We start from the raw sequence: 27,371 nt of genomic DNA, 5'->3' as shown, positions 1-27,371 counted from the left end.
AGTCTTTATGTGGAATGACAAGTTCAAAAGCTAGCATGAAAAACTCTGAATACGAGAATGGAATTTTCCGTAGTTTTGAGATTTAGTGGTCAAGAGGGTGGTGGTGGTAGAGAACACATCAAGTTCTCAACTAAAAGTCCTAGAAAGATATACCCTAAGAAGAGGGCAAACTACAGGTGTCAGCCAATTGTAAGCCAGCCATGACCCAGCTCTGACCCTAACTTAACTGAAGCTGTCAGTGCCGCACTCTGTACGTAAAGTAAAGGAACAAACAGCCCATCTCTGGAAAAAGAAATCATCAGATACAGTCTAGATCCTATGTAATTTTTTAAAATTTACAACATCCAGCATCCAGGAAAATTATAAGGTATGTGAATCTGGTACCAAACGTGATCTTGATATTATTTAAATATAATAAAAATAACAAAAATAAAATGACTATCCTCAAACATATGTGTATGTGTGTGTGTGCTCAGTCCCGTCCGACTTTTTGCAACCCTATGGACTGTAGTCCACCAGGCTCCTCTGTCCGTGGAATTCTCCAGACAAGAACACTGGAGTGGGTTGCCATCTCCTACTCCAGGGCATCTTCCCTATCTCTCACATATCTAGGAATTAAATTTTCAAAAAAATCGAACAAAAGATATACAAGACACCTACACTGATAAGTTTTTAAATATTGAGTGCCCTGGTCTGAATATTTGTGTCTTCTCAAAATTTCATATGTTGAAATTTTAACTCTCCCAAAATGACAGGAAGTGAAGCCTCTGGGATGTGCTTGGTCATGAGGGTGGAGCCTTTATGAACGGGATTAGTGCCCTTATGACAGAGGCTCCAGAGAGATCCCTTGGAGACTCCACCAGGTGAAGACACAGTGAGAAAAGCACCTGCTGTGAACCAGGAAGAGGGCCATCATCAGAGACCAATCATGCTGGAACCCTGATTTTGAACTTGCAGCTTTCAGAACTCTGAGAAATAATTGTCTGCTGTTTCTAAGCTACCAAGTTGGTAGCATTTTGTTACAACACAGCATCCCTAATAGACTAAGACGTTGAGGGAAAATAAAAACAGCCCAAATAAATGGAAAAAGACAAGATTCTCAAGGCTTGGAAGACAATACCGTAAAGACTTAATTCACCACAATTACTCCATAAATTTAATGTAATCTCAGGATGATTTTTTAAAAATTTTTTTGATAAAACCAAATTCCCCAAGAAAAAGAAATGCGAAAAAAAAAAAAAAAAGGTTGTCTGAGGAGGACTTACATATACCTGAGGAAAGAAGGGAGATGAAAGACAAAAGAGAAAAGGAAAGATATACCCATCTGAATGCAGAATTCCAAAGAATAGCAAGAAGAGATAAGAAAGTCTTCCTAAGTGAACAATACAAAGAAATAGAGGAAAACAATAAAACAGGAAAGACTACAAATCTCTTCAAGAAAATTAGAGATATCAAGGGAACATTCCATGCAAAGATGGTCACAAAAAAGGACAGAAATGGTACGGACCAAACAGAAGCAGAAGATATTAAGAAGAGGTGGCAAGAATACACAGAAGAACTATACAAAAGAGATCTTAATGACCTGGATAACAATGATGTTGTAATCACTCACTTAGAGTCAGACATCCTGGACTGTGAAGTCAAATGTGCCTTAGGAAACATTACTACAAACAAAGCTAGTGGAGGTGATGCAATTCCAGCTGAGCTATTTCAAATCCTAACAGATGATGCTGTGAAAGTGCTGCACTCAATATGCCAGCAAATTTGGAAAACTCAGCAGTGGCCACAGACCTGGAAAAGGTCAGTTTTCATTCCAATTCCAAAGGACAATGCCAACGATGTTCACACTACTGCATAATTGCACTTATTTCACATGCTAGTAAGATTATGCTCAAAATCCTCTAAGCCAGGCTTCAACAGTATGTGAACCAAGAACTTCCAGATGTTCAAGCTGGATTTAGAAAAGGCAGAGGAACCAGAGATGAAATTGCCAACATATGCTGGATCACAGAAAAAGCAAGAGAATTCCAGAATAACATCTACTTCTACTTCATTGACAACACTAAAGCCTTTGACTGGGTACCAGACCACCTTACCTGCCTCCTGAGAAACCTGTATGCAGGTCAGGAAGCAACAATGAGAACCAAACATGGGACAATTCACTGGTTCCAAATTGGGAAAGGAGTATGTCAAGGCTGTATATTGTCATCCTGTTTATTTAACTTATATGCAGAGTATATCATGTGAAATGCTGGGCTGAATGAGGCACAAGCTGCAATCAAGATTTGGGGGAGGAATATCAATAACCTCAGATACATAGACAACAACACCCTTACAGCAGAAAGCAAAGAGGAACTAAAGAGCCTCTTGATAAAGGTTAAAGAGGAGAGTAAAAAAGCTGACTTAAAACTCAACATTCAAAAAACAAAGATCATGCATCCAGCCCCATCACTTCATGGCAAACAGACAGGCAAACAATGGAAATAGTGCAAGACTTTATTTACCTGGGTGTGGACAGTGACTGCAGGTATGAAATTAAAAGATGCTTGCTCCTTGAAAGAACAGCTGTGACAAATCTAGACAGTGTATTAAAAAGCAAAGACATTACTTTGCCAACAAAGGTCCATACAGTCAAAGCTATGATTTTTCCAACAGTCATGTATGGATGTGAGAGTTGGACCATAAAGAAGGCTGAGTACTGAAGAACTGATGCTTTTGAACTATGGTGTTGGAGAAGATTCTTTAGAGTCCCTTGGACTGCAAAGAGATCAAACCAGTCAATCCTAAAGGAAATCAATCCTAAATACTCATTGGAAAGGCTGATGCTGAAGCTGAAGCTCTGATACTTTGGCCACCTGATGAGAATAGCCAACTCATTGGAAAAGACCCTGATGCTGGTAAACATAGAAGGCAGGAGGAGAAAGGGACAGCAGAGGACGAGATGACTGGATGGCATCACCAACTCAATGGACATAAGTCTGAGCAAGCTCCATGAGATGGTGAGGGACAAGGAATTCTGGTATGCTGCAACCCATGGGGTCACAAAGCATTGGACACAACTGAGCAACTGAACAACAACAAAGCTGATTCTAAAATTTATACAGAAGCACAAATGCCAAGAATAACTAAGCCAATTATTAAGAGGAAGAACAATGTTGGAAGATTTACACTACAGACATCAAATTTATTACAAAGCTATAATAAACTGGGCTTCCTTTGTAGTTCAGAGGGTAAAGCATCCATTTGCAATGCAGGAGAGCCAGGTTTGATCCCTGGGTTGGGAGGGTCCCCTGGAGAAGGAAATAACAACCCAATCCAGTATTCCTGACTGGAGAATTCCATGGACAGAGGAGCCTGGTGGCCTACAATCCATGGGGTTGCAAAGAGTTGGACAAGACTGAGTGACTAACACACACGATAAATTAGCCAGTACAATATTAAAACAAGGATAAACAATGTATTAACAGAAAAGAATACAGTGTTCAAAAACATATCCATAAATAATCACCTGATTTACAATGAAACTCTTCAATAAATGGTGCCAGGTCAACTCGATATAGGCATTTCACAAAATCAAGGCTCCTACCTCACACTATACAATCAAACCTATTCTAGATGAAGAATATATATGTATAAGTGAAAGCAATAAAGTTTCAGAAGCAAACACAGGATAAATCTTTGCCTGATTTTAAAACAGCACACAAAGTGCTAATCATAAGGAAAATATTTATAAACTGTAATATATTAAAATTAAGAACATCTACTCATCAAAAACCATTAGAAAGAATGAAAGGTAACCCACAGAGTAGGCGAATATATTTATAAGGCACATACATGTATAACATATACATATGTTATAATATATAAAGACATATCCATAATTGATAAAGAAAATTTCCAGATCAAATAGAAAAAGCTGATCAACCCAATGGAAAAACGAGCAAGACCTGGACGAGGCACTTCATGAGGGCAGTAAACAGTTCAGCTCAGTCACTCAATCATGTCCAGCTCTTTTCAACCCCATGGACTGAAGCACGCTAGGCTTCCCTGTCCATCACCAACTCCCAGAGCTTGCTCAAACTCATGTCCAATGAAGTCGGCGATGCCATCCAACCATCTCATCCTCTCGTCCCCTTCTCCTCCTGCCTTCCATCTTTCCCAGCATCAGGGTCTTTTCCAGTGAGTCAGCTCTTCGCATCAGGTGGCCAAAGTGCTGGAGCTTCAGCCTCAGCAGTAAACAAACGACCAGTAAACACTGGGAAGCTGCTGAACTTCACAGGTACCAGAGAAGGACAAATTAAAGCCCCAATTTAAATCACTAAACATAGAACAAAATGGCTAAAATAAGAAGATAATATAAGGCATTGGAGAGGAGGAAGCATAACCAGAAGGCTCACACAGTCCTGGTGAAAGTATCAACTGATGAGAGCACTCTGCAAAACCATCTGGCAGTACCCACTAATACGAGAACAGGCATACTCTATGAGCAGGACTACGGCTGCTGCTGTTGCTTAGTTGCTTCAGTCGTGTCCAACTGTGCGACCCTATTGACTGCAGCCTGCCAGGTACATGGGATTCTCTATGCAAGAAAACTGGAGTGGGTTGCCATGTCCCCCTCCAGGGTATCTTCATAACCTAGGGATGAAACCTTGGTGTGCTGCATTGCAGGCAGATTCTCTACTGCTGAGCCACCAGAGAAGCCCAAGCAGGACTACTACTTTTATGTTTTCCAAAAGATACATCCCGGAAGTACTATTCCTAAATATTTCCAAACAGGAAGCTATCCAAATGTCCACTACATTGCACTATATTCATACAAGAGAATACATAACAATGAGAATAAATGTTCCTTAGCTACACTCATCAGTATGGAAGGTTCTCACAAACATAATGCTGATGGGGGTGGGGGGACTTAAAAAAGCACATTCTGTATCATTCCATTCATATAACAAGCAGAAAGAGGTACTACTAATCTATACTGTTAGAAAACTAGTCAATCTTTTTAAAGAATGATTGGAGGGGAGCATAAAGAGGCTTTTGGAAACATTCTGTTTCTTAACTGGGTGGCCGTTATATAGATGTGTTCAATTTTTGAAAATTTATGGAGCTGTATACTTACAGTATGTATATTTTCTCTGTATAATAGTTTTACAAAAATTTCAAAAAAGACACAAGAAACAGCTTGAAGGGCACCCTACTAGTCAAAGTTAAAATAAATTACACATTAAAAAAAGGATTGGGGAAAGATTATGGAAATACAACTTATGAAAAATTATGAGTTCATAATGATAATAAAAAGAAAAAAGCACCAAGAATTCATCTCACCACTGAAGCAGCTTTTAGAGCAAACTCTTTCCTTTGAAAACTGGTGACTAAGTAGAAAGAAATTACGCATTCTTTCACTTTTCCTGCAACACTGATTTCTGAGAGTAACCAAATAGCTTTAGTTGGGTGAAGAAATCTCCACTTTTACAGGAAAACGTCAATTATAAGGCAGAAGGAATGACAGAATTAGAAATTCATCGTTCTGCAACCCTAATAAAATGACAAGTTTTGGAAACAATTAGGTTAACAGTTGGTGGACTAATACTTCTAGCCTAACTGCACAGTGAAAAGATAAGACTGTAATCTTCCAAATTCAGTGACCAACCTTAGCATTACTAATTGTTGTTCAGCCGATTATGTTTTGACATGATGCAATATGAGGTGCATAATATCATCTACAGTGTACTCCAACAAGAAAACGCTCAACGCAATCAAGTCTTTATATTTAAATTCCAATGTGCAAGAAACAAAAAGGAAGAAGGAATACATCAACAATACCAACAAAAAGGAAGCCAGGTAAATTCGGAAGGTTAGCCACTCTACAAGAAAATATATATCACATTTCTCCAAGGTATTGAAGAGTTCCTAGATTTAAGGTCAGTTATGAGTTCTCAAAGTTTCTATTAACAAAAACAGGTCACAACAGACTAAAACTGAAAACTATCCAGAAATCTATCAACACTACCAGGAGTAAATAAGCTGCAATACATTCACACAATGGAATAAGAAAGAAACAAGAATGAATGACCTACAACTACCCACAACAATGTAAAAGATTCCTACCAGTGTGCTGAGTGACAGAAACAACAGTTTACATAATGTACAGAAACAGACAGGACTAATTTGTGATCCTTGTTTTGGGAGACTGTGACTGAAACGGGGTCCAGGGGAGGCTTCTGCAGTGCTGACAAATTCTGCTCTTCATCTGGGTGCTGGCTACGTGAAGGTGTATGGAGACTCACTGAGCTTTATACTTACAACTGCATGTGTATCATACTTCAATAAAATGTTTTTCTTAAGTTCATTAAAGTATGCATCTTTATCTTAGAAGTTTGCTTTCAGTGTATCACCCAAATGTTAAAATGACTTAGAAGCATTTCCATATTTGGAAAATTTTATCTTTTAGGTAAGAGATTACATATATATGAAAGATAATTCCAAATTCTATGAACATGATAGTCTAAAGTTTAGCTATTACAATATATGTATTGTATGAAATTTCAGAGGGAAAATTAATGTAAAATGTCTTTTTAGCAAGATTGTTATCAAACTGTTGAATAAATATGAACTAAGTTAACTGACAATCTTCTGGATGGCAAGTAAAAAATAAGCATTGATGGATCTCTAACAAAATATTAACACTGTCTATTCTTTATATGACATGTCCAAATTGTTAATTATATAGATAAGGTCACAAATAATCTTAGTACAGAGGTAGAGAGACATCATTCACATTTTATGGTATTTCAGGGCTTCCCAGGTGGCAGTAGTGGTAAAGAACCTGCCTGCCAATGCAGGAGACATGAGACAGGTTCGATCCCTGGGTCAAGAAGATCCCCTGGAGAAGGGAATGACAACCCACTCCAGTACTCCTGTCTGGAGAATTCCGTAGACAGAGGAGCCTGGCAGGCTACAGTCCATGGGGTCGCGAAGAGTCAGACACAGCTGAAGCGACATAGCACGCATGCTAGCACGAAAACGGCCTACTTAAATAGATCTAAATTATTTTCACTGTTTTATATTTGAAAAAACTGAGGCAAAGAAAATCTATTTGTTTTATTAATAGAATCACAAGTTCAACTGCCAATAAGATCATAAAATTTATTTTAGACTTTCAAATACAAAAAGATCATGAAATAAAAACAAGCAATGGTTTTACTTGCTGCATAGCATAAACACTTAACGTTGCATTTAAGAAAACCCTGGTAGCTATTGGGCAATTCAACTAATACACTAGATATATCTTCTATTTTAAAATGGTGGAAGTATTTTAAAAGTACAGATATGAATACCAAGAGGATAACATATTACAGAAGAAAAATGAGCATTTAGTGCAATGTATATCACAGAATAAATGGGTAATTACTGAGTATGTAAAACACACGTATGATAAAACCACAAAATGTTTAAACAGAAAAATGAAAGGTGTCATCTTCCCCATTTCAGAAGGTTTACTAGTACTTTTATTCCAAGAAGAAAACAGATTAAAGGTAATCAAAATTACCTTGACAGCCACTCCTTTTCCCTCAGGAAATTCTAGAAGATGGAAAGTCAGTTCTTCAACCCTATTAATGCAGAGTCTTGGGTCAGTTGTTCTTCTTAATGCTTGAACTAATGCCCGCGTTCTATTATCAATACTCACTCTGGCAATGATCTGCAAAGACATATTAAAATATGCATGATTTGAGTATGAAAACTGCTCCAGTGATACCAACAGATGATCAAAGTTCTTAAATCACATTAGGAAATGAAACTTAGAAATCTGACAAAATTAAAACTTAAAATCACAATGAATAACGACTTGCCTTTTCTCGCTGAAGAGATAACCGCCTTTTCTCCTCTGCGTTTTTGTCTTTGCTGACAGCCTGCTCAGCTTTTGTCGTCTCTTCCTGCTCTTCTAACTGACTCTTTGTATCATACTTTAGTTTGGGGACAAGTCCACCAATATAACCACCTACTAAGGCTTGTACACCTTCCGTGGGACGAGAAAGAAAGTTAGCAATACTCTGTTTAGTAGAAATGGGAAGAACTTCAGGTGTCCCACTGGGACTTCCAGGCTTGTCCTCAGAATATAAAGAAGCTTCTGAATCTAACTTCTTATCAGACAGGATGCCAGGATCTGGAGAACTGGGTTTCTCATCTTCAACCTTTTTAAGTTCAAGTTCTGATTTTTCCTGGAAATGTTGATCTTCCTTCTGTTCAGACATTTTTTCCTCACGCTTGAAGTATGAATTAATATGACTTGACAAAAAGTAGAATGACTCTCCAAATTTTGTGGTTATATTATTTGTGTAATGAAAAAGGCTTGGTTTACCTATATTGTCTTTCTCTATAACTTGACTTTCCTTTGCTGGAACAGAACTCTTTTCTGCTGACTTGTCACTATACTTTTTCAGAAACTTGATGGTTTGTTTAACACTTTTCTGTTTTAACCAACCGCTATCTGTCACTTTTCTTAATATTCGAGAACTTGGCTTAAGTTGAGCTAAACGAGAGATCATTTCATTTTGTTTGCCAAAAACAGCCTTTGAAATAGAGTTCAAAGTATTTTTAATACGGGACATACGAGGGCTCACTTTTGTAAGTCCCTTGGGAGCAGAAGTGCTAAGTCTCAAGATTCCAAGATGTAAACCATGGTGGCTTAGGGGGGAACAGTGCTTACTGCAAGAATGAGCTTCACTTTTGGTCCATTTACATCTTATTCTGCTCGTATGAACACCTCTCTGTAGACTGATGTGGCTTATCCTCCAGTAATGTTCAGGTGAGCACAAGAAAGGCAGCTGCTTGCTCCTCTGCTTCCCACAAAGACTTCTCGCATTACTAAGGAGGTAAATATAATATAGATCTATAGTCAAATTAATAGACATAACTTAAAAATTACTTATTTTCTATACGTTATGACTTTCACTTCATTCCTGAATGCTTCATTTAAGAAATGCCATAATTCATGGTCTTACCTAAAATGGCAAGAAAAAAAAAAAAAACATTAGGATTCAAGGTAAAACTGAAGTTGGGGAAGAGATAAAATACATTACATTACTTGAACTAAACTCAGGAACTTGTCTCAAAAGAAGATAGGGCAATATATTTTCAGGATGGCAATAGAGATTTCATTTTTAAGCAAATAGAAGGTAATTAATCTTTTAGCATAGAAATAAATGAGAAAAGAAAGTGAGTAGTAGGATGTTTCATGGAAACTAATTTAGAGAAGCTACCAGATAGAGAAGGCTTCCCTGGTGGCTCAGATGGTAAAGCTTCTGTCTACAATGCGGGAGACCCGGGTTCAAGCCCTGGGTTGGGAAGATCCCCTGGAGAAGGAAATGGCAACCCACTCCAGGACTATTGCCTGGAAAATCCCATGGACAGAGGAGCCTGGCAGACTACAATCTACGGGGTTGCAAAGAGTCGGACACGACTGAGTAACTTCACCACTACTACTACCAGGTAGATAAGGTCTCCTACAACACAAAACCGAACACGCAACTGCGAAACACAATCTATATTCATGGTAGGACAAGGAAAACTTAAACATAAAGGTTCTTCTCTGCCCCTTGGCCTCCTTTCTACCTGCACTCTCTACCTACCACACCTCCCCCACCAGCAGGAATACCTGTTCCACATTCTCCCAACATCAGCAAGATAGAACATCTTTTCTTGACCTTGTAAAGGGCCACGTGACTCACTGTGCTGGTACTTAAGTCTGGATTATTATTTTATGTACAGCCCTCTGTTTCAAAACATCTTATATAAACTGTGTCTTGACTTCTAATAGGTGGAACGTATCTCAGAGTTTTCTGAGAGACTCTTCCTGGGTTATAATCCTCAAATTTGGCTCAAATAAAATCTCCCAATTCTTTCTTAGACCGACTGATTAATTTTTCATTGACACAATATTCTACTGTTTTTCTTCTTTATTATTAAGTCTTAACTAGTTTATGTGACATTAGACTTTAAGTTCTTTGAGGACAATAGTTAAGTCTTATACTCCTATTCACTGTAAACCATTTATAGAATATTTAATCTGAAATTTAGTCCCCATGAAACCGAGTTCCTCTGTCGAATTTATTAACCTCTATCCAAAATGTTATTCTCCTGTCCAATACCTGTTCCCCTCAGGATTGAGGCATATCAAAGAAAAGGGGGGACTGAAACCAAGCAGGACTCTATGGGACCCTCTCATGCATGAAAGCTTGTGTTCCCAATTTCTTGTTTGTAAGAAAAAGCCCTTCAGCCTCTGAGACCCTCCCTGAGTTCCAAAGGGCAGATTCAAACAGTTAATTAAGAGAGTGAGGGAATGCAGAGAGAGACATCAGCGCAGAGATGGGACAGGGTCCTGGTTCATCCTGGGGGGATGTATGTAACAATCTTAAGAAATCTCTGAGTTCTTCTACAGGAACTAACCCCCTTCCCAGGAAGACGATGGTCAATGGCAGGCTGAGCACAAGCCCTAAGACCCCAGACTGGCTGGAACCAGAAAGCTGATGACTAAGATTCCTGGGACACCATTCTGTCACCTCAACCTATCAGAAGAGACCTCCCTACAAATTTTGCTTATAAAATCTCTTCCCCCAAACCCATCAGAGTTCAGGTCTTTCGAGCAGGAGCTGCCAGCTTTATGGCTCTTGCAATAAACCCTTCTCCACTCCAAACGTGGACATTTCAGTTTGTCTGGCCTCACTGTGTGTCGGGCACACATTCAACAACTTGATGCCAGATAGAGTCCTAAATGCTGAGACCACAAAGAGGATACCAAGAAACTTTCAGTCTAGAGCTTGAGATAGCCTTGTAAAGAAGATTTCACGGTCTAGTAGTAACTGCTCATTTAATCAAAGAAGTCAGACTAGAATAAACTGTGCATACATGCTAAGTCACCTCAGTAGAGTCTAACTCCTTGAGACCCTATGGACTGTCCAAGCGATTTTTTAGGCAACAGTACTAGAGTGGGTTGCCACACCTTCTCCAAAACTATGTGCAACACCTAACAGACAAGGGGCCCATAACCACAGCATAAATGCTGTTTAAAACAGACATTCTGTTCTTTCAGTTGGTAAAATGCAAATAATTGATAATATCCAATACTGATAATAACCTGGGAAAAAGGGACACAGAGGGCTACCTGACAGAATCTAATGAAATTTTAATAGCTATCTATCGAAATTTTAAAGGCACATGTTCTTTGATTAGTAATTCCACCATAAAGAATCTATCCTACAGAAATAACTGCATAGGAGTACAGGTACATACACACATTCTTTGCCACACTGCTTGAAATATCAGAACACTGATAAACAACTCTTAAGTGTCTTCTAGAAAGGGATGGTTAAATAAATTACGGTACATAACATATAATACAATGAGTTACAATGTAATGTTATATAGCAGTTAGGAACTAGATGATCCAATGTATCCAATGTATATCCTTTATATACAGTATAGAGAGGAAGGCAAACTGCAATTACATATGTATGAATATCATACATACAAGGATACACAGATGTAGACACAAAGATATTATGTAACACAAGAAAACAAAAACCTATATATGCAGCTGGAATCTGTGGTTACACACACATACACACATTCTGAAAGGGTAAGCACCTGTTTGTTTATTCCTATGAACTGAGAAGTAGAATTGAAAAAGAAGGGCTTTTGAGAGAAGGGCTTTTGAGAAGGGCTTTTACTTTTGGATGGATTCTATTATTTACAAAGAGAAAGCATCATATTTGTAATTTAAGAAAACAATGCAATGCACTTTAACAGATGGTACCATACGACGCTTACTCCTTGGAAGGAAAGTTATGACCGACCTAGACAGCATATTCAAAAGCAGAGACATTACTTTGCCAACAAAGGTCCATCTAGTCAAGGCTATGGTTTTTCCTGTGGTCATGTATGGATGTGAGAGTTGGACTGTGAAGAAAGCTGAGCGCCAAAGAATTGATGCTTTTGAACTGTGTTGTTGGAGAAAACTCTTGAGAGTCCCTTGAACTGCAAGGAGATCCAACCAGTCCATTCTAAAGGAGATCAGTCCTGGGTGTTCTTTGGAAGGAATGATGCTAAAGCTGAAACTCCAGTACTTTGGTCACCTCATGTGAAGAGTTGACTCATTGGAAAAGACTCTGATGCTGGGAGGGATTGGGGGCAGGAGGAGAAGGGGACGACAGAGGATGAGATGACTGGATGGCATCACTGAGTCGATGGACGTAGGTTTGGGTGAACTCCAGGAGTTGATGATGGACAGGGAGGCCTGGCGTGCTGCGATTCATGGGGTCTCAGAGAGTCGGACACGACTGAGCGACTGAACTGAACTACATGAATGGAAGACACAAAGTCAGAGTAGACATCCAGGTAAGTCTGAAAAAAAAGACGCTGAAAACTGGGCAAAAAAGTAATTCATCACATGGTAAAAGAGGAGAGGGGAAGGAGAGAATTCTAAATAATGGGGAAAACAAACACAAACAAACAAACAAAAGAGCATTTAAGAAAGCACACACAATATAAGCAAAAATTGCAAACAGTCAATTCTTTCTAAGGCCTGGAGCCATTAATGAGGGACAGGCCGAAGGTGATATTGCAAAGACAGGAGGAGCCAGATTATGAAGGGTCTGACAATCTTAGCAAAGAGATTAAAGATCAAACTGTCAATGAACTATGTTAAGCAAAGGAATGACATTAGGAAGATGCTTCCAGCAGATCTCTGACAGATGGAGTAACAGGACAAGACAGAACGACAAGAATCAAGAACCCATTGTGATTGTTCAGAAGATAGTCTGAACTAACATCTTTCCAAATTGCACGTGAGCATACTATTCTAAAATCTGTAGAGGGGAGGAAAGAAAAGAAGCAAACCTATCTGCCTTGCTGGCTCTTCTGAACCCCTCAGGATCTGCAGTCAATGTAATAAGCTGAATTAACACAAAAGTTCCACAATCCCCAACACAGAAATACATGATAAAATACATCTAAAGGACTCATGGATAAAAAAGCTATACTCAAAACTAATAATGGACTCCTGTAACTTAACAACAAAAATCAAATAACTCAATTAAAAAATGGGCAAAGGACTTGAATAGATGAAAGACGTCATCTTTCTCCAAAGATGACATTCAGTAAATAAGCACAAGAAAAGATGAAAAACAAGACTGATACCAGAGAAATACAAATCAAAACCAAATGAGGTATTATCCCACACTGATCAGGATGGCTATTACCAAAAAAAGAAAAGAAAAGAAAAAAATACCTGAGAAATAAATTCTGTTGTTTAAACCAAAAAACAGAACAAAACAAAAATGCCAGAAAATATCAAGTGTTGATAAAGATGTGGAGAAGCTGAGCACTGAACCAGAGCACTGGTGGTGGAACTGGAACATGGTGTAGTCGCTATGGAAAACAGTGAAACACAACATTATAAATCAACTACACTTCAATAAAAGGTAAACAACAAAAACACAGCATACCAATTCCTCACAATATAGACCTCTATAAGATCCAGCAATCCTAGGTATATATTCAAAGAAACTGAAAACAGGGACTTAAAAAGTTCGCACACCAATGCTTATAACAGCACTCATAATAGCAGAGGTGGGAACAATCCAAGTGTGCATGGACAGTTAAATAAACAACATGTATATGCACACAATGGAACATTATGCAGACTGAAAAAGGCAGGAAATCCCCTCAAACGCTGACATGGATGACCCTTGAGGACATGAGGTAAAATAAGCCAGTTACAATAGGAACAAGTACTATATGACTCCACTTACAGGAGAGCTCTGCAACAGTCACGTTCACAGGGACAGACCGCAAAATGATGGTTACAGGGGCTGCAGGGATGGGGCAGAGGGGCATTGCTTACGGGGCAGGGTTTCAGTTGTGCGAGATGAAAACGTGCTGGAGATCTGTTTCACGACAATTTTGAATCTAGAGGATCCCACTGAACTATACACTTAAAAATGATTAACATACTAAATTTTATGATTTTTTTACCACAATAAAGTTTTTTTAAAAAAAGAAACCCCTAATAAAGCAAAACCAACAGTGGAAAACCCACAGTTGAAGAGGTATCACATACCTGGATGTGCAGTCACATTTCCTTTAAGGTGCAGAGACTAAGCAATGGAAACTAGTCTGAGCTAGGGAACTCCATGTGGCCGTGCAGAGTCCACTGAAACCACCATGGAAAGACACTTCCAAAGCTCAGGCAAGAGACTCTCTCGTTCAGCAACCCCCACTGAAGATGAACTCACAGTTAAAGAACCATCACTGCAAGACTACTGGCAAGTACAGCCAACAAGAAAAAGTGTAACTGAGATTAGAAATAATAGAAAAAAAAGTAAGTAGGTTTAAGCGTGCAATGATAGAACAAAATTAAGGAAAAAAAAAAACAAAACACAAACCTGTACAAAATTTACAGGAAGAGTAAAATTTTAGAAATGAAAATTCCAGCTACAAGCTAGTTACTAGATGTTACTGTAACATGATGACAAAGAAAGGATGAAAATAAAGGAAGAGGGGAAAATATACACCAAGGCCTATATAATCAAAAGAAAGCAAAAAGCACTTTAAAGCAAAAGCATTAAATAAGATTAAAAAGGCATACTGCTGCTGCTGCTAAGTCGCTTCAGTCGTGTCCGACTCTGTGCGACCCCACAGACGGAAGCCCACCAGGCTCCCCCGTCCCTGGGATTCTCCAGGCAAGAACACTGGAGTGGGTTGCCATTTCCTTCTCCAATGCATGAAAGTGAAAAGTGAAAGGGAAGTCGCTCAGTCGTGTCTGACTCTTAGCGACCCCATGGACTGCAGCCTACCAGGCTCCTCCGTCCATGGGATTTTCCAGGCAAGAGTACTGGAGTGGGGTGCCATTGCCTTCTCCAAAAAAGGCATACTATTTCATAGTAAAAGGAATAATCTATTTATTGAGAGTTATTAAACCTCAGTTTCCTAGGTCTTAGAGAACAAGACAACTTATTAATAAACAAGTAACTAATACAATGTAAAGCAACAGATCGAGAAGTACCATGAAGAAAAATTAAGCTGGAGGCTGGGGAGAAAAGGGCCCAGGGAGGGCTATTTCAGCTGATGTAGTCAGGAGAATTGAGTTGACATGTTACTGGAGACCTGAATGAAGTGAGGAAGCAAATTATTTAAAAGTATCCAGGAAAAAAGCACTCAAGGCAGAGGGAAAAGCAATCAAAGCTTTGGAGACAGGAATGAACTTTGTCTATTCAGGAATAGTAAGAGTAAGGTAGTCAAAGGAAAGTAAGAAATAGGAAAAATGGTAGACATGGATCCAAGAGTCAAGCAGAGAACAGAGCTATAAAAGCCGGGATTACAGTAAGGGAGCTGCATTGTTTCTTTCCAGTAAGAGATAATCCTCAAGACCAATTACAATACACCTATCAACCTGGCAAAGAAATACAGCATATAAAGCAAATCTTAAAAGGGGAACAATTAAGGAAGTCTAGACAATCTCATGATCATACAATTTAAAAACACCCCTCTAGAAACGACAGTTATCAGGCCAAAACTGCCAAAAAGAGTTGTCAACAAAATCAACAAGCTGAATTTAACTGATCCCAAATCACAACACTAGTAAATGCAGATAAGGGTTTGGAAAGCAAATTGAGCTGAGGCAAAAGTTAGATTACAAACAGATAAAGAAGGTAAACTGTAAAGTGCCATCATCAACAGAAAAGAGCAGGAGGACCAGACTCTCTATTTGTAGGATAGTACACAAATACAGATGTAGGCATAAACAGAAGAGTGAGGCTTAGACCAACCACTGGGAATGGAATGAAGTTGTAACTAGAAGAAATTCAGGAACTGCCAGGTGGAGGCTCCGCTAAGGAAGGAAAGAATTAATTTATGGGGGACTTCATTTGGTTATACTGCAATTATGCAGACATGAAGTGACAGAGGTTTGGACTGGATTAAGATAAAAGTACTATAATGGCTTTATTGACTATGCCAAAGCCTTTGACTGTGTGGATCACAATAAACTGTGGAAAATTCTGAAAGAGATGGGAATACCAGACCACCTAACCTGCCTCTTGAGAAATCTGTATGCAGGTCAGGAAGCAACAGTTGGAACTGGACATGGAACAACAGACTGGTTCCAAATAGGAAAAGGAGTACGTCAAGGCTGTATATTGTCACCTTGCTTATCTAACTTCTATGCAGAGTACATCATGAGAAACGCTGGACTGGAAGAAACACAAGCTGGAATCAAGATTGCCGGGAGAAATATCAATAACCTCAGATATGCAGATAACACCACCCTTATGGCAGAAAGTGAAGAAGAACTAAAAAGCCTCTTGATGAGAGTGAAAGAGGAGAGTGAAAAAGTTGGCTTAAAGCTCAACATTCAGAAAACAAAGATCATGGCATCCGGTCCCATCACTTCATGGGAAATAGATGGGGAAACGGTGGAAACAGTGTAGGACTTTATTTTTTGGGGCTCCAAAATCACTGCAGATGGTGACTGCAGCCATGAAATTAAAAGACGCTTACTCCTTGGAAGAAAAGTTATGATCAACCTAGATAGCATATTCAAAAGCAGAGACATTACTTTGCCGACTAAGGTCCATCTAGTCAAGGCTATGGTTTTTCCTGTGGTCATGTATGGATGTGAGAGTTGGACTGTGAAGAAGGCTGAGCGCCGAAGAATTGATGCTTTTGAACTGTGGTGTTGGAGAAGACTCTTGAGAGTCCCTTGGACTGCAAGGAGATCCAACCAGTCCATTCTAAAAGAGATCAGCCCTGGGATTTCTTTGGAAGGAATGATGCTAAAGCTGAAGCTCCAGTAGTTTGGCCACCTCATGCGAAGAGTTGACTCATTGGAAAAGACTCTGATGCTGGGAGGGATTGGGGGCAGGAGGAGAAGGGGACGACAGAGGATGAGATGGCTGGATGGCATCACGGACTTGATGGACATGAGTCTGAGTGAACTCCGGGAGTTGATGATGGACAGGGAGGCTGGCGTGCTGCGATTCATGGGGTTGCAAAGAGTTGGACACGACTGAGTGACTGAACTGAACTGAACTGAACTATAATGGAGATGACTACTGCTCTGAGCCACACTTTGAAAACAGAGCAATCAGCGAAACACAGGACTTGGTGACAGGAAAGAATAGGGTAAGTAGAGGGAGGTGTCAAGACAACTTAAGGGTTTTTAGTCAGGGAAACAGGGAGAATGCCATTTGTGGATATGAGATAGCTTGGAAGGGAGCCAATTTAATAAAAAATCTCTTGGTTTTACATAATGCAGAAACAGTGGGGCATTCACATGGAGACATACTACAGGAACATAGGCTGTTGGATTTATCTTTGGAGTTACTAGCACAGTGACAGCTGAAATCCTAAGACTGGATTTACCAAAGAAGGATATACAGTTAACACTTCTCCAGAATTTGGGGATTGCAAAATTTGATAAAAGTTTCTCTTCCTTGAAAAAATGTTTATCTGCATATATACACTATATTTCCCAAGACATTTCAGGATATTTACAGAAGTACTAAAGTATTCCTTGGGTTTCAAATTTTAAAATTCTGGTGTAGAGAGAACAAGGGTAGAGCCTTGACAGCCATTCAGAGTGAGGAAGAGGTAGCTTGCCAAGCAGGAAAAAAAAAAAGCACAGGAGAAAAGACATCCAGAAAAGCTCAGGGCAATGGCAGGACGTCCGAAAAAGTACTGGACAGTGAATGAAATAAAATATAAGACATGGGAAATAAAGGTCAGACATGACAGGAAGATGTCCCGCTAAGAGTTCTATGACCTTTTCACAAATATACGTTCCACACACCAAGCAGTAAGAACCCTTTGGCACAAATCCTCCGTCATTATTACTAAGCAAAAAAACAACTCAAAAGATGTACCTTGATTAACTTTGCACTTGAAGCAAGTAAACATATAAACTAGTGAAAGTTTATGTTTTCATCCAACATGTTTATATCTTTTCATCCAACATGACTTGTTAAAAGGACATTGCTCTCAAGGTTTTAATTGAGATCTGACCCAGGAACAGAGAAAAACAAGATCAACACTGAGAAAAAAAGTTTAAGAAAAATGATGAAGTAAGAATATGTTCTTATACTCAAAGTACAACTAATGTGCACAAGAGATTTGACATAAACAGCTACAATGGGCATGAAATATTTGCCTCATAAGAGGCATTAAACTCTCAGTTCACAGTGTAATAAACGTTTCTAAAACTCCCGGATTTAAAAATGCTTAGTATTTCACTGTCTTAACAGCATTTCCTCGATACACTGAAACCTACTTTTGTCATTTTTGAAAGCTCAATAATCGGGACTGTAGATGGGGATGGAGTTCAACTGGGATGTTAGCATAAGTAAAAAGCACCACTTTAAATAGGATTATGTGATAGCTCCTCATCTAAGTTTTTCCTAGGTGTCACCACTTTTTATTTAAAGTTATCATAGTATTAGGTATAGAAACCAGTTTCCTCCCCGCATGATGATTTACATGACAGCGACTGGAAGCAGTGCAACAAACCTTCACCTATTCAACGGCAGACATCTGAAACCGATTAAGCAACAGGAGCGGGGGACAGAGTTCAGTGTGGGTGGGGTTACAAAGAAACTGCTGATAATGAAAAACCTGGAGCAGCCGACTCATCAGGTGCACCGACAGTGGTGAATCATGCAGGTACAACAGGGACGCGATTTTGACAAGCAACCGGGAACTGTCGGAGCACCTACTGCCCAGGGGAAGTCAGACAGACTCAGGGAACCTCGGCTGCGAGGCTCGGGGGGTGGAACAGGCAGCTCGGAGCTGAACCAGAAAAACCTAAACAGTCTGAGCCGTGCGGACCAGCAAAGCCCACCAGGCCAGAAGACGAGGAGAGCATCGCGCACCCCTCAGGGCTGGGACCTGCGGACCCTTCCGGGGCCCGGCCGCCTCCCCGCCCTCTCGCCCTGGAAGCGCCCTCCGAGGAGAGATCAGAAGTCCCGGAGGGCCAAAGGAGTCCCGGGGGCGACCCGCGGCCTTCTCCCCCAGCCTACCGTCCCGCCGGCCCCCCACGGGCCACCTACCCGGATGCAGGCCGCAACTACTTGGGCGGCAGGGGCGAAGCGCCTTTTCCCCGGACGCGCGTCCCCTCTGCCCGCCAGCATCAGCTGAGTTTCCAGCACAAACACCCGGGCGGCAACTGGGGTACCACCCTCCCCCAGCTCCGTCCCGCCCCAGCGGAAGTGACGCAGGGCGGCCCAGGTCTACTCGCCGACGGGGGAGGAGCTCCTCCGCCTGGCTGAGGCCTCTGCCTGTCCGTCAGCCGCCGCTCCGCCCCCTTCCCAGACATGCGCAATAGAGCACGGCTGAGCGCGGGCGGGAGACGTGCGTGCGTGCACGCGCCTGCGGGCACCAGGAGAGGCGCCGCCTGGCGACCAGCCGTGGGAGTTTCTTTGGCTCGGCGGGCTTGTGTGCAGGACTCAGTAAGCGATAAGCTGAGCTAAGCATCTATCTCCGCGTCCAATGAGGTTTTGTCCCCTCTTCTTCAGGTTCTCGGAACCCGGGCTGCGTACCAGCCGCCTGGAGGATGGTGAGCGGCATGGACCGGGGTCCTAACCACTCTTGCTGTCATCATTCCTTAGCTTCGCCACTTGGACTAAAAATCGCTGGAAAGCTCTTTCACATACGTTATCCTGTTGGAAGTCAGCCAGTAAAGCCCCGCTATGCTCTTGTTTCCAGAAGGTCCCACACTTCACACGTTGGTTTTTCAATCCTAACATTTTATGCCTACCATGTCTGCAAATAGCCTATACAACCCATAAGGCAAATACATCCCATGGCCTGTTTCTGTACGTCTGCAAAGTAAGAATGGGGTTTTCATTTTCAATAGTTTAAAAAAGAAAACCAAACTTGTTGGGACACGTGACATTGACACGAAATTCAAATTCAATGTCTTTTAAAAAAAAGTATTTTTTCGAGCATAGCCATTATATGTCAAGAAGCTTTACTGCTAAAACAGAAAATTTGGATGGTTACTGCAGCTTCCTTTAAATAAGTTGAGGTTAGAAAACAGAAAAGTAGTCATTACTAACCTCAAAATGTTGCCATGACAGATTCTCTTTTCTCTAGCCTTGTCATGTCTCGCACGGGTGAGTGTTACTGCTTTAGTCCGTATAAGATGATTGTGAAGTGTTTAAGGGAGGAATTGTGTGAGCTGTCACATAGTGGGTGTCAGACTTACACCTTGTTTTTTCTTTTTAATTAAGAGGAGGAAGCCAGCTTGCCAGGCTCTTGGGGCACAAATGGCTGGATTATGTACATCATAATGCCTGATAAACCCCTGCAGTGTGTGATCTAGACAGGTTATTTAGCCATACTATAGTTAAAATGTACATGCACAAGCTACACTTTAGAGGCATATGGAAGTAACCTTAGTTTCAGAGAGACGTTCCTCCCTGTTGTTAAAAAAAATTATACTTGTTAAAACGGTAAAGACTTTATTTAGGACTTTTGCCGTAGATGTCAAGATTTTTGCCATTGGGGAAAGAGATTGGGCTGAATTACAGATACAACAAAGACAGTTGGAGATGTGTAGCCAAGGAACAGAAGGGCCAGTGGATGAAAAATTACTAAGAGGGGACGCCAAGGGTAGGGGTGATTCTTGCTAAAGACTGACCAGTGTGACTAGATATCAAGGGTGGGAGATTTTCTCTAAACAGACTCAGCAGGATTCTTGATAAAATTGGACTTGGAAGACCAAAGACAGGACCTGGGGCGGAAGCCTTGATGGAAGCGGGCTCAGAGAAATCAAAGTTTGACGAATGAGAAACTCTTTTGTCACCATCCAATCATCCATCCCCCCCTCCCCTGCTTGTTTTCCTTCACTTCCTAATTTAGTCAGACTTTGTCAAATATCTACATTTTCCTCCCTTGCCAGAATTTTTTAAAAACTCTTGAATCCTTCTTTATTCTTTCTTCCCCATCACTTTAACCATCCTGAAGTCTGAGGATCTTAGTGGAGGATCTCTCAAGTCTTTCCATTGCTCTACATCTTGGCCTCCATTGCTTTAGTTTAAGCTTTCGTCCTCAATCTTGTTAAACTGGTTTTCCAGCCTGTGAAGTGAAGTGAAGTGGAAGTCGCTCAGTCGTCTCCGACTCTTTGCGACCCCATGGGCTGTAGCAAACGAGGCTCCTCCATCCATGATATTTTACAGGCAAGAGTACTGGAGTAGATTGCCATTTCCTTCACCAGAGGTTCTTCCTGACCCAGCGATCAAACCCGAGTCTCCCGCGTTGTAGACAGATGCTTTACCATCTGAGCCACCAGGGAAATCCTGTAACTGACCTCCAACCCAGAGTTATTCTCTTCTGGGAAGCCAAGGTAATCTTTCTAAAGTGCAAGTCCAATCACGCGATTTCGCTGATTAAGAAGTTTATGCTTCCTCTTCATGGAATCAAGTGCAGGGCGTGATAGGCTTCAAGCCTACCGAGCTTCCAGCCTTAATTTCACTACTTTCCCTTTGCTCTTTACCCTCTGGCCGTGCTTTGTTGTTCAGTCACCCAATCGTGTCCAACTCTTTGTGACCCCAAAGACTGGCCATAATTATGGTTCCTCGAATACCCTGTGCTTTTTCATGCTTCAGTACCTTTGCTCATACCTCCTTCAAAACTAGAAAAGCTTACAAAACTAAACATACTCTTACTATACAATCCAGCAATTGTTATTCTTGGTATTTACCTTAAGGAGTTGGCGACCTGTGTGAACACAAAAACCAGCATGTAGATGTTTATAGCAGCTTTATTCACAATTGCCAAAACTTGGAAGTAACCAAGATATCCTGCAGTAAGTGAATATTTAAGTAAACTGTGATACATCAGATAATGGTTATTCAGTTCAGTTCAGTTCAGTCGCTCAGTCGTGTCCGACTCTTTGCGACCCCATGAATCGCAGCACGCCAGGCCTCCCCGTCCATCACCAACTCCCAGAGTTCACTCAGACTCGCGTCCATCGAGTCAGTGATGCCATCCAGCCATCTCATCCTCTGTGGTCCCCTTCTCCTCCTGCCCCCAATCCCTCCCAGCATCAGAGTCTTTTCCAGTGAGTCAACTCTTCACTTGAGGTGGCCACAGTACCGGAGCTTCAGCTTTAGCATCATTCCTTCCAAAGAAATCCCAGGGTTGATCTCCTTCAGAATGGACTGGTTGGATCTCCTATTCAGAGCTAAAAACAAACTTTCAGCCATGAAAAGATGTGGAGAAATCTTAAATGTTTATACCAATCTACACGGGCCATATATCATATGATTCCCACCATATGAAATTCTGAAAAGGCAAATATAGAGATAGTAAAAACAAACAAAAAATCAACAGTTATTAAGGATTGGGATGGGGGCAGTGTGTGAATTAGGCAGAGGATGTTCAAGGCAGTGAAAACACTCTGTGATATTTGATGATGGATACCTGTCATTACACATTTGCTCAAACTCATAGAATATACATTACCAAAAGCAAACCCTAAGATAAACTATGGACTTTGGGTTATTATGATGTGCCAGCATACATTCATTGATTGAAACATATATGTACCACTCGTGGGGATGGCTTTCGGGATGGTTCAGATGGTAAAGAATCTGCCTGCAATGTGGGAGAGCCGGCTTCAGTCCCTGGATCAGAAAGACCCCTTGGAGAAGGCGATGGCTGCCCACTGCAGTATTCTTGCCTGGAGAACCCCATGGACAGAGAAGCCTGGTGGGCTATACAGTCCATGGGGTCACAAAGAGTCAGATTTGACTGAGCGATATCACAATCTGTAATGTATGTGTGAAGGCAGAGGCATATGAGAAATAGCTATACCTTCCTCTCAGTTTTGCTGTGGGCCTAAAACTGCTCTAAAAAAAGTGCAATTGAAAAGAGAAAAACAGCAACAATGAGTAAAACATGCCTTCCATGTGTGCTAGCTTCTCCAGGTCCCCTGCCTGCACAGTATTTTTATTTATTTGTTTATATGCCTGTGAGTTTCCTGTAGGCATGGAGTATAACATAACTGTATGTGTATCCTTTGGGTCTAGCATACTACCCAGCAAAGTGTAGAGTCTCTAAAATTCTGTATTATTGACTTTTAATTTCATTCAGATTACCAGTTAATAAGTTACAAATGGAAATTAAAACCCATCATGATTCTTTTGATGTTAGAAAAAAATTTAAGAGAAAAGAGAAGTTCAGTTCATTTTAAATGCTATAAATTCAGTGGTGTGCAAAATAGGAAATTGTCTTCTATTTTTAAGAGCAGGCTAATGATATTTAATATCCTTCAGGAAAAGATCACACTTGCAATAATGTTAAATACAGTAATTGTTCTACCCTATATCCTTTGGCTCCTAGATAAAATAGATATCCACATCTCTCCTGTATCATTTATTTGTTCTCCTTTGATTTACAAGTTTCACCAGTGATCTATTATAGACCTTTCTTTCTCTAAATCAATAGTCAACTTCTCCTTCTATTGATTATTAAAGTTTGGCTTATAAGAACTCTTCAAAGAACTTCTAGCCTCTTTTTGTTGAAACAAAACTCAATGCTGTAGCCAAAATAAATTAAGCAATATTGCTGTAAGATATTTCTCCAAATCATCCAAGTGAAGGATATGCCAGAAAATAATCCTAGAAGAATTTATACTGTGATAGGCAGAATAATGGCCTAATCCCTTGAACTTCTGAATATGTTACTTTATGAAGGGAAGTCACTCAGTCGGGTCTGACTCTTTGTGACGCTGTGGACTGTAGCCTACCAGGCTGCTCTGTCCATGGGATTGTCCAGGCAAGAATCCTGGAGTGGGTTGCCATTTCCTTCTTCAGGGGATCTTCCCAACCCAGGGATTGAACCCAGGTCTCCTGCATTGCAGACAGATGCTTTTACCCTCTGAGCCACCAGGGAAGCCATGTTACATTGTAATACATGGCAACAGGGACTTTGCAGATGTAATTAAGGATATAGATTTTTTAAAAGGGAAATTATCCCAAATTATCCAGGAGGTCTCAATCTAATTACATGAGCTTTTTCTCATGCTGGCAGCAGTAGTGATGTGGTAGAAGAAAAGACAGAGAGAATCCCAGGTAGTAGGGGTTGTTCAAACTGCTGCACAATTTCACTCATCTCACACGCTAGCAAAGTAATACTCGAAGTTCTCCAAGCTATGCTTCAATAGTACATGAACCAAGAACTTCCAGATGTTCAGCCTGGATTTAGGAAAGGCAGAGAAACCAGAGACCAAATTGCCAACATCCGTTGGATCATAGAAAAAGCAAGAGAGTTCCAGAAAAACATCTTCTTTATTGACTACACCAAGGCTTTTGACTGTGAATCACAACAAAGTGTGGGAAATTCTTCAAGAGATGGGAATACCAGACCACCTTACCTGCCTCTTGAGAAGTCTGTATGCAAGTAAAGAAGCAACAGTTAGAACTGGACATGGAACAACAGACTAGTTCCAAATTGGGAAAGGAGTACGTCAAGGCTGTATATTGTCACCCTGTTTATTTAACTTACATGCAGAGTACATCATGAAAACTGCCTGGCTGGATGAAGCACAAGCTGGAATTAAGATTGCTGGGAGAAATATCAATAACCTCAGATAAGCAGATGACACCACCCTTATGGCAGAAAGCAAAGAACAGAAGAGCCTCTTGATGAAAGCGAAAGAGGAGAGTGAAAAAGTTGGCTTATAACTCAACATTCAGAAAACCAGGATCATGGCATCTGGTCCCATCACTTCATGGCAAATACATGGGCAAACAATGGAAACAGTGAGAGACTATTTTTGGGGGCTCCAAAATCACTGCCCATGGTGACTGCAGCCATGAAATTAAAATATGCTTGCTCCTTGGAAGAAAAGCTATGACCAACCTAAACAGGATATTAAGAAGCAGAGACATTACTTTGCCAACCAAGGTCCATCTAGTCAAGGCTATGGTTTTTCTAGTGGTCATGTATGGATGTGAGAGTTGGACTATAAAGAAAACTGAGCACTGAAGAACTGATGCTTTTGAACTGTGGTGTTGGAGAAGACTCTTGAGAGTCCCTTGAACAACAAGGAGATCCATCCAGTCCATCCTAAAGGAAATCAGGCCTGAATATTCATTGGAAGGACTGATGCTGAAGCTGAAACTCCAGTACTTTGACCACCTGATGGGAAGAACTGACTCACTAGCAAAGACCGTGATGCTGGGAAAGATTGAAGGCAGGGGGAGGAGGGGACGACAGAAGCTGGATGGCATCACCAACTCAGTGGACATGAGTTTCAGTAAGCTCCGGGAGTTGGTGATGGACAAGGAAGCCTGGCATGCTGTAGCCTATGGGGCTGCAAAGAGTTGGCCACAACTGAGCGACTGAACTGAACTGAACATTTTAGTATAAGTAAGTCCCACAAAATGTCTATAAACTGTGTAAAGGTAATTGTATTAATTTTCCTTTGCTGCTGAAATAAAATATCACAGTCAATGACTTAAATCAAATTTATCATGTCACAATTCTGTAGGTCAGAAGTCCAGGCAGGGTCAACTGGGTCCTCTGCTCCAGGTCTCCGGAGATCAAAATCAAGGTGTCAGCTGGCCTAGGCTGACCTCTGATGGCTCTATCAGAGAACATTCTTTTAAAAGTTATTTAGGTTGTAGGCATAAATTCATTTTTACAGCTATAGGGCTAAGGTTTTGATTCCTTTGCTGGCTGTCAGCCAGGAGCTGCTCTTCTCTCCTAATGCCAGTTGTGTTCCTTGTCAAATTGTTACGCCTTCTCCCCACCAACCATCAGTTCAGTTCAGTTCAGTTCAGTCGCTCAATCATGTCCAATTCTTTTGTGATTCCATGGACTTCCCTGTCCATCACCAATTCCCAGAACTTGCTCAAACTCTGGGAGTGATGCCATCCAACCATCTCATCCTCTGTCATCCCCTTCTCCTCCTGCCTTCAATCTCTCATGTACTGTTGAAACCTGACTAGGAGAATTTTGAGCATTACTTTGCTAGCATGTGAGATGAGGGCAATTGTGCAGTAGTTTGAGCATTCTTTGGCATTTCCTTTCCTTGGGATTGGAATGAAAACTGACCTTTCTCAGTCCTGTGGCCACTGCTGAGTTTTCCAAATTTGCTGGCATATTGAGTGCAGCACTTTCACAGCATCATCTTCTGGGATTTGAAATAGCTCAACTGGAATTCCATCACCTCCACTAGCTTTGTTCGTAGTGATCCTTCCTAAGGCCCACTTCACTTCACATTCCAGGATGTCTGGCCCTAGGTGAGTGATCACATCATTGTGATTAACTTGGTTGTGAAGATCTTTTTTGTACAGTTCTTCTGTGTATTCTTGCCACCTCTTCTTAATATCTTCTGCTTCTGTTAGGTTCATACCATTTCTGTCCTTTATTGTGCCCATCTTTGCATTAAATGTTTCCTTGGTATCTCTAATTTTCTTGAAGAGATCTCTAGTCTTTCCCATTATATTGTTTTCCTCTGTTCTTTGCATTGATCACTGAGGAAGGCTTTATCTCTCCTTGCTATTCTCTGGAACTCTCCATTCAAATAGGTATATCTTTCCTTTTCTCCTTTCCCTTTTGCTTCTGCTCTTTTCACAGCTATATGTAAGGCCTCCTCAGACAGCCATTTGCCTTTTTGCATTTCTTTTTCTTGGGGATGGTGTTGATAACTGCCTCCTATACAGTGTCACAAACCTCTGTCCATAGTTCTTCAGGCACTCTGTCTATCAGATTGAATCCCTTGAATCTAATTATCACTTCCATGGTATAATCATAAGGGATCTGAGTTATGTCATACCTGAATGGTCTAGTGGTTTTCTCTACTTTCTTCAATTTAAGTCTGAATTTGGCAATAAGGATTTCATGATCTGAGCCATAGTCAGCTCCTGGTCTTGTTTTTGCTAACTGTATAAAGCTTCTCCATCTTTGGCTGCAAAGAATATAATCAGTCTGATTTCAGTATTGACCATCTGGTGATGTCCATGTGTAGAGTCTTCTCTTGCATTGTTGGAAGAGGGTGTTTGCTATGACCAGTGCATACTCTTGGCAAAACTCTATTAGCCTTTGCCCTGCTTCACTCTGTGCTCCAAGGCCAAATCTGCCTGTTACTCCAGGTGTTTCTTGACTTCCTACTTTTGCATTCCAGTCCCCTATAATGAAAAGGACATCTTTTTGGGGTGTTAGTTCTAGAAGGTCTTGTATGTCTTCATATAACTTCAGCTTCTTCAGCATTACTGGTCGGGGCATAAACTTGGAGTATTAGAATGGTTTGCCTTGGAAATGAGCAGAGATCTTCTATCATTTTTGAGATTGCATCCAAGTACTGCATTTCA

The 27,371-nt window shown here is 40.8% G+C and overlaps 1 protein-coding gene across 3 annotated transcripts in view; it reads right to left on the bottom strand.

Annotated features, from left to right (window-relative positions):
- Positions 1-19,251, bottom strand: part of PNPLA8 (patatin like phospholipase domain containing 8) — a 46,055-nt gene extending 26,804 nt beyond the window's left edge. The window contains exons 1-3 of one of the 3 annotated variants that reach the window (XM_005679143.3): positions 19,098-19,251; positions 7,851-9,002; positions 7,550-7,699 (exon numbers count right to left, since the gene is read on the bottom strand). In XM_005679143.3, coding sequence (XP_005679200.1) covers positions 7,550-7,699; positions 7,851-8,912 — 1,212 coding nt within the window. In that variant the 5' untranslated portion in view covers positions 8,913-9,002; positions 19,098-19,251. Of the gene's footprint in view, positions 1-7,549; positions 7,700-7,850; positions 9,003-17,918; positions 17,938-19,097 lie in introns of those variants that run through there. The other 2 variants (XM_005679144.3, XM_013963300.2) reach the window with 2 other exon arrangements.

This window comes from Capra hircus, chromosome 4 (assembly GCF_001704415.2).
Source record: "Capra hircus breed San Clemente chromosome 4, ASM170441v1, whole genome shotgun sequence".
NCBI lineage: Eukaryota > Metazoa > Chordata > Mammalia > Artiodactyla > Bovidae > Capra > Capra hircus.
This window is presented reverse-complemented; position numbering and strand designations above follow the sequence as displayed.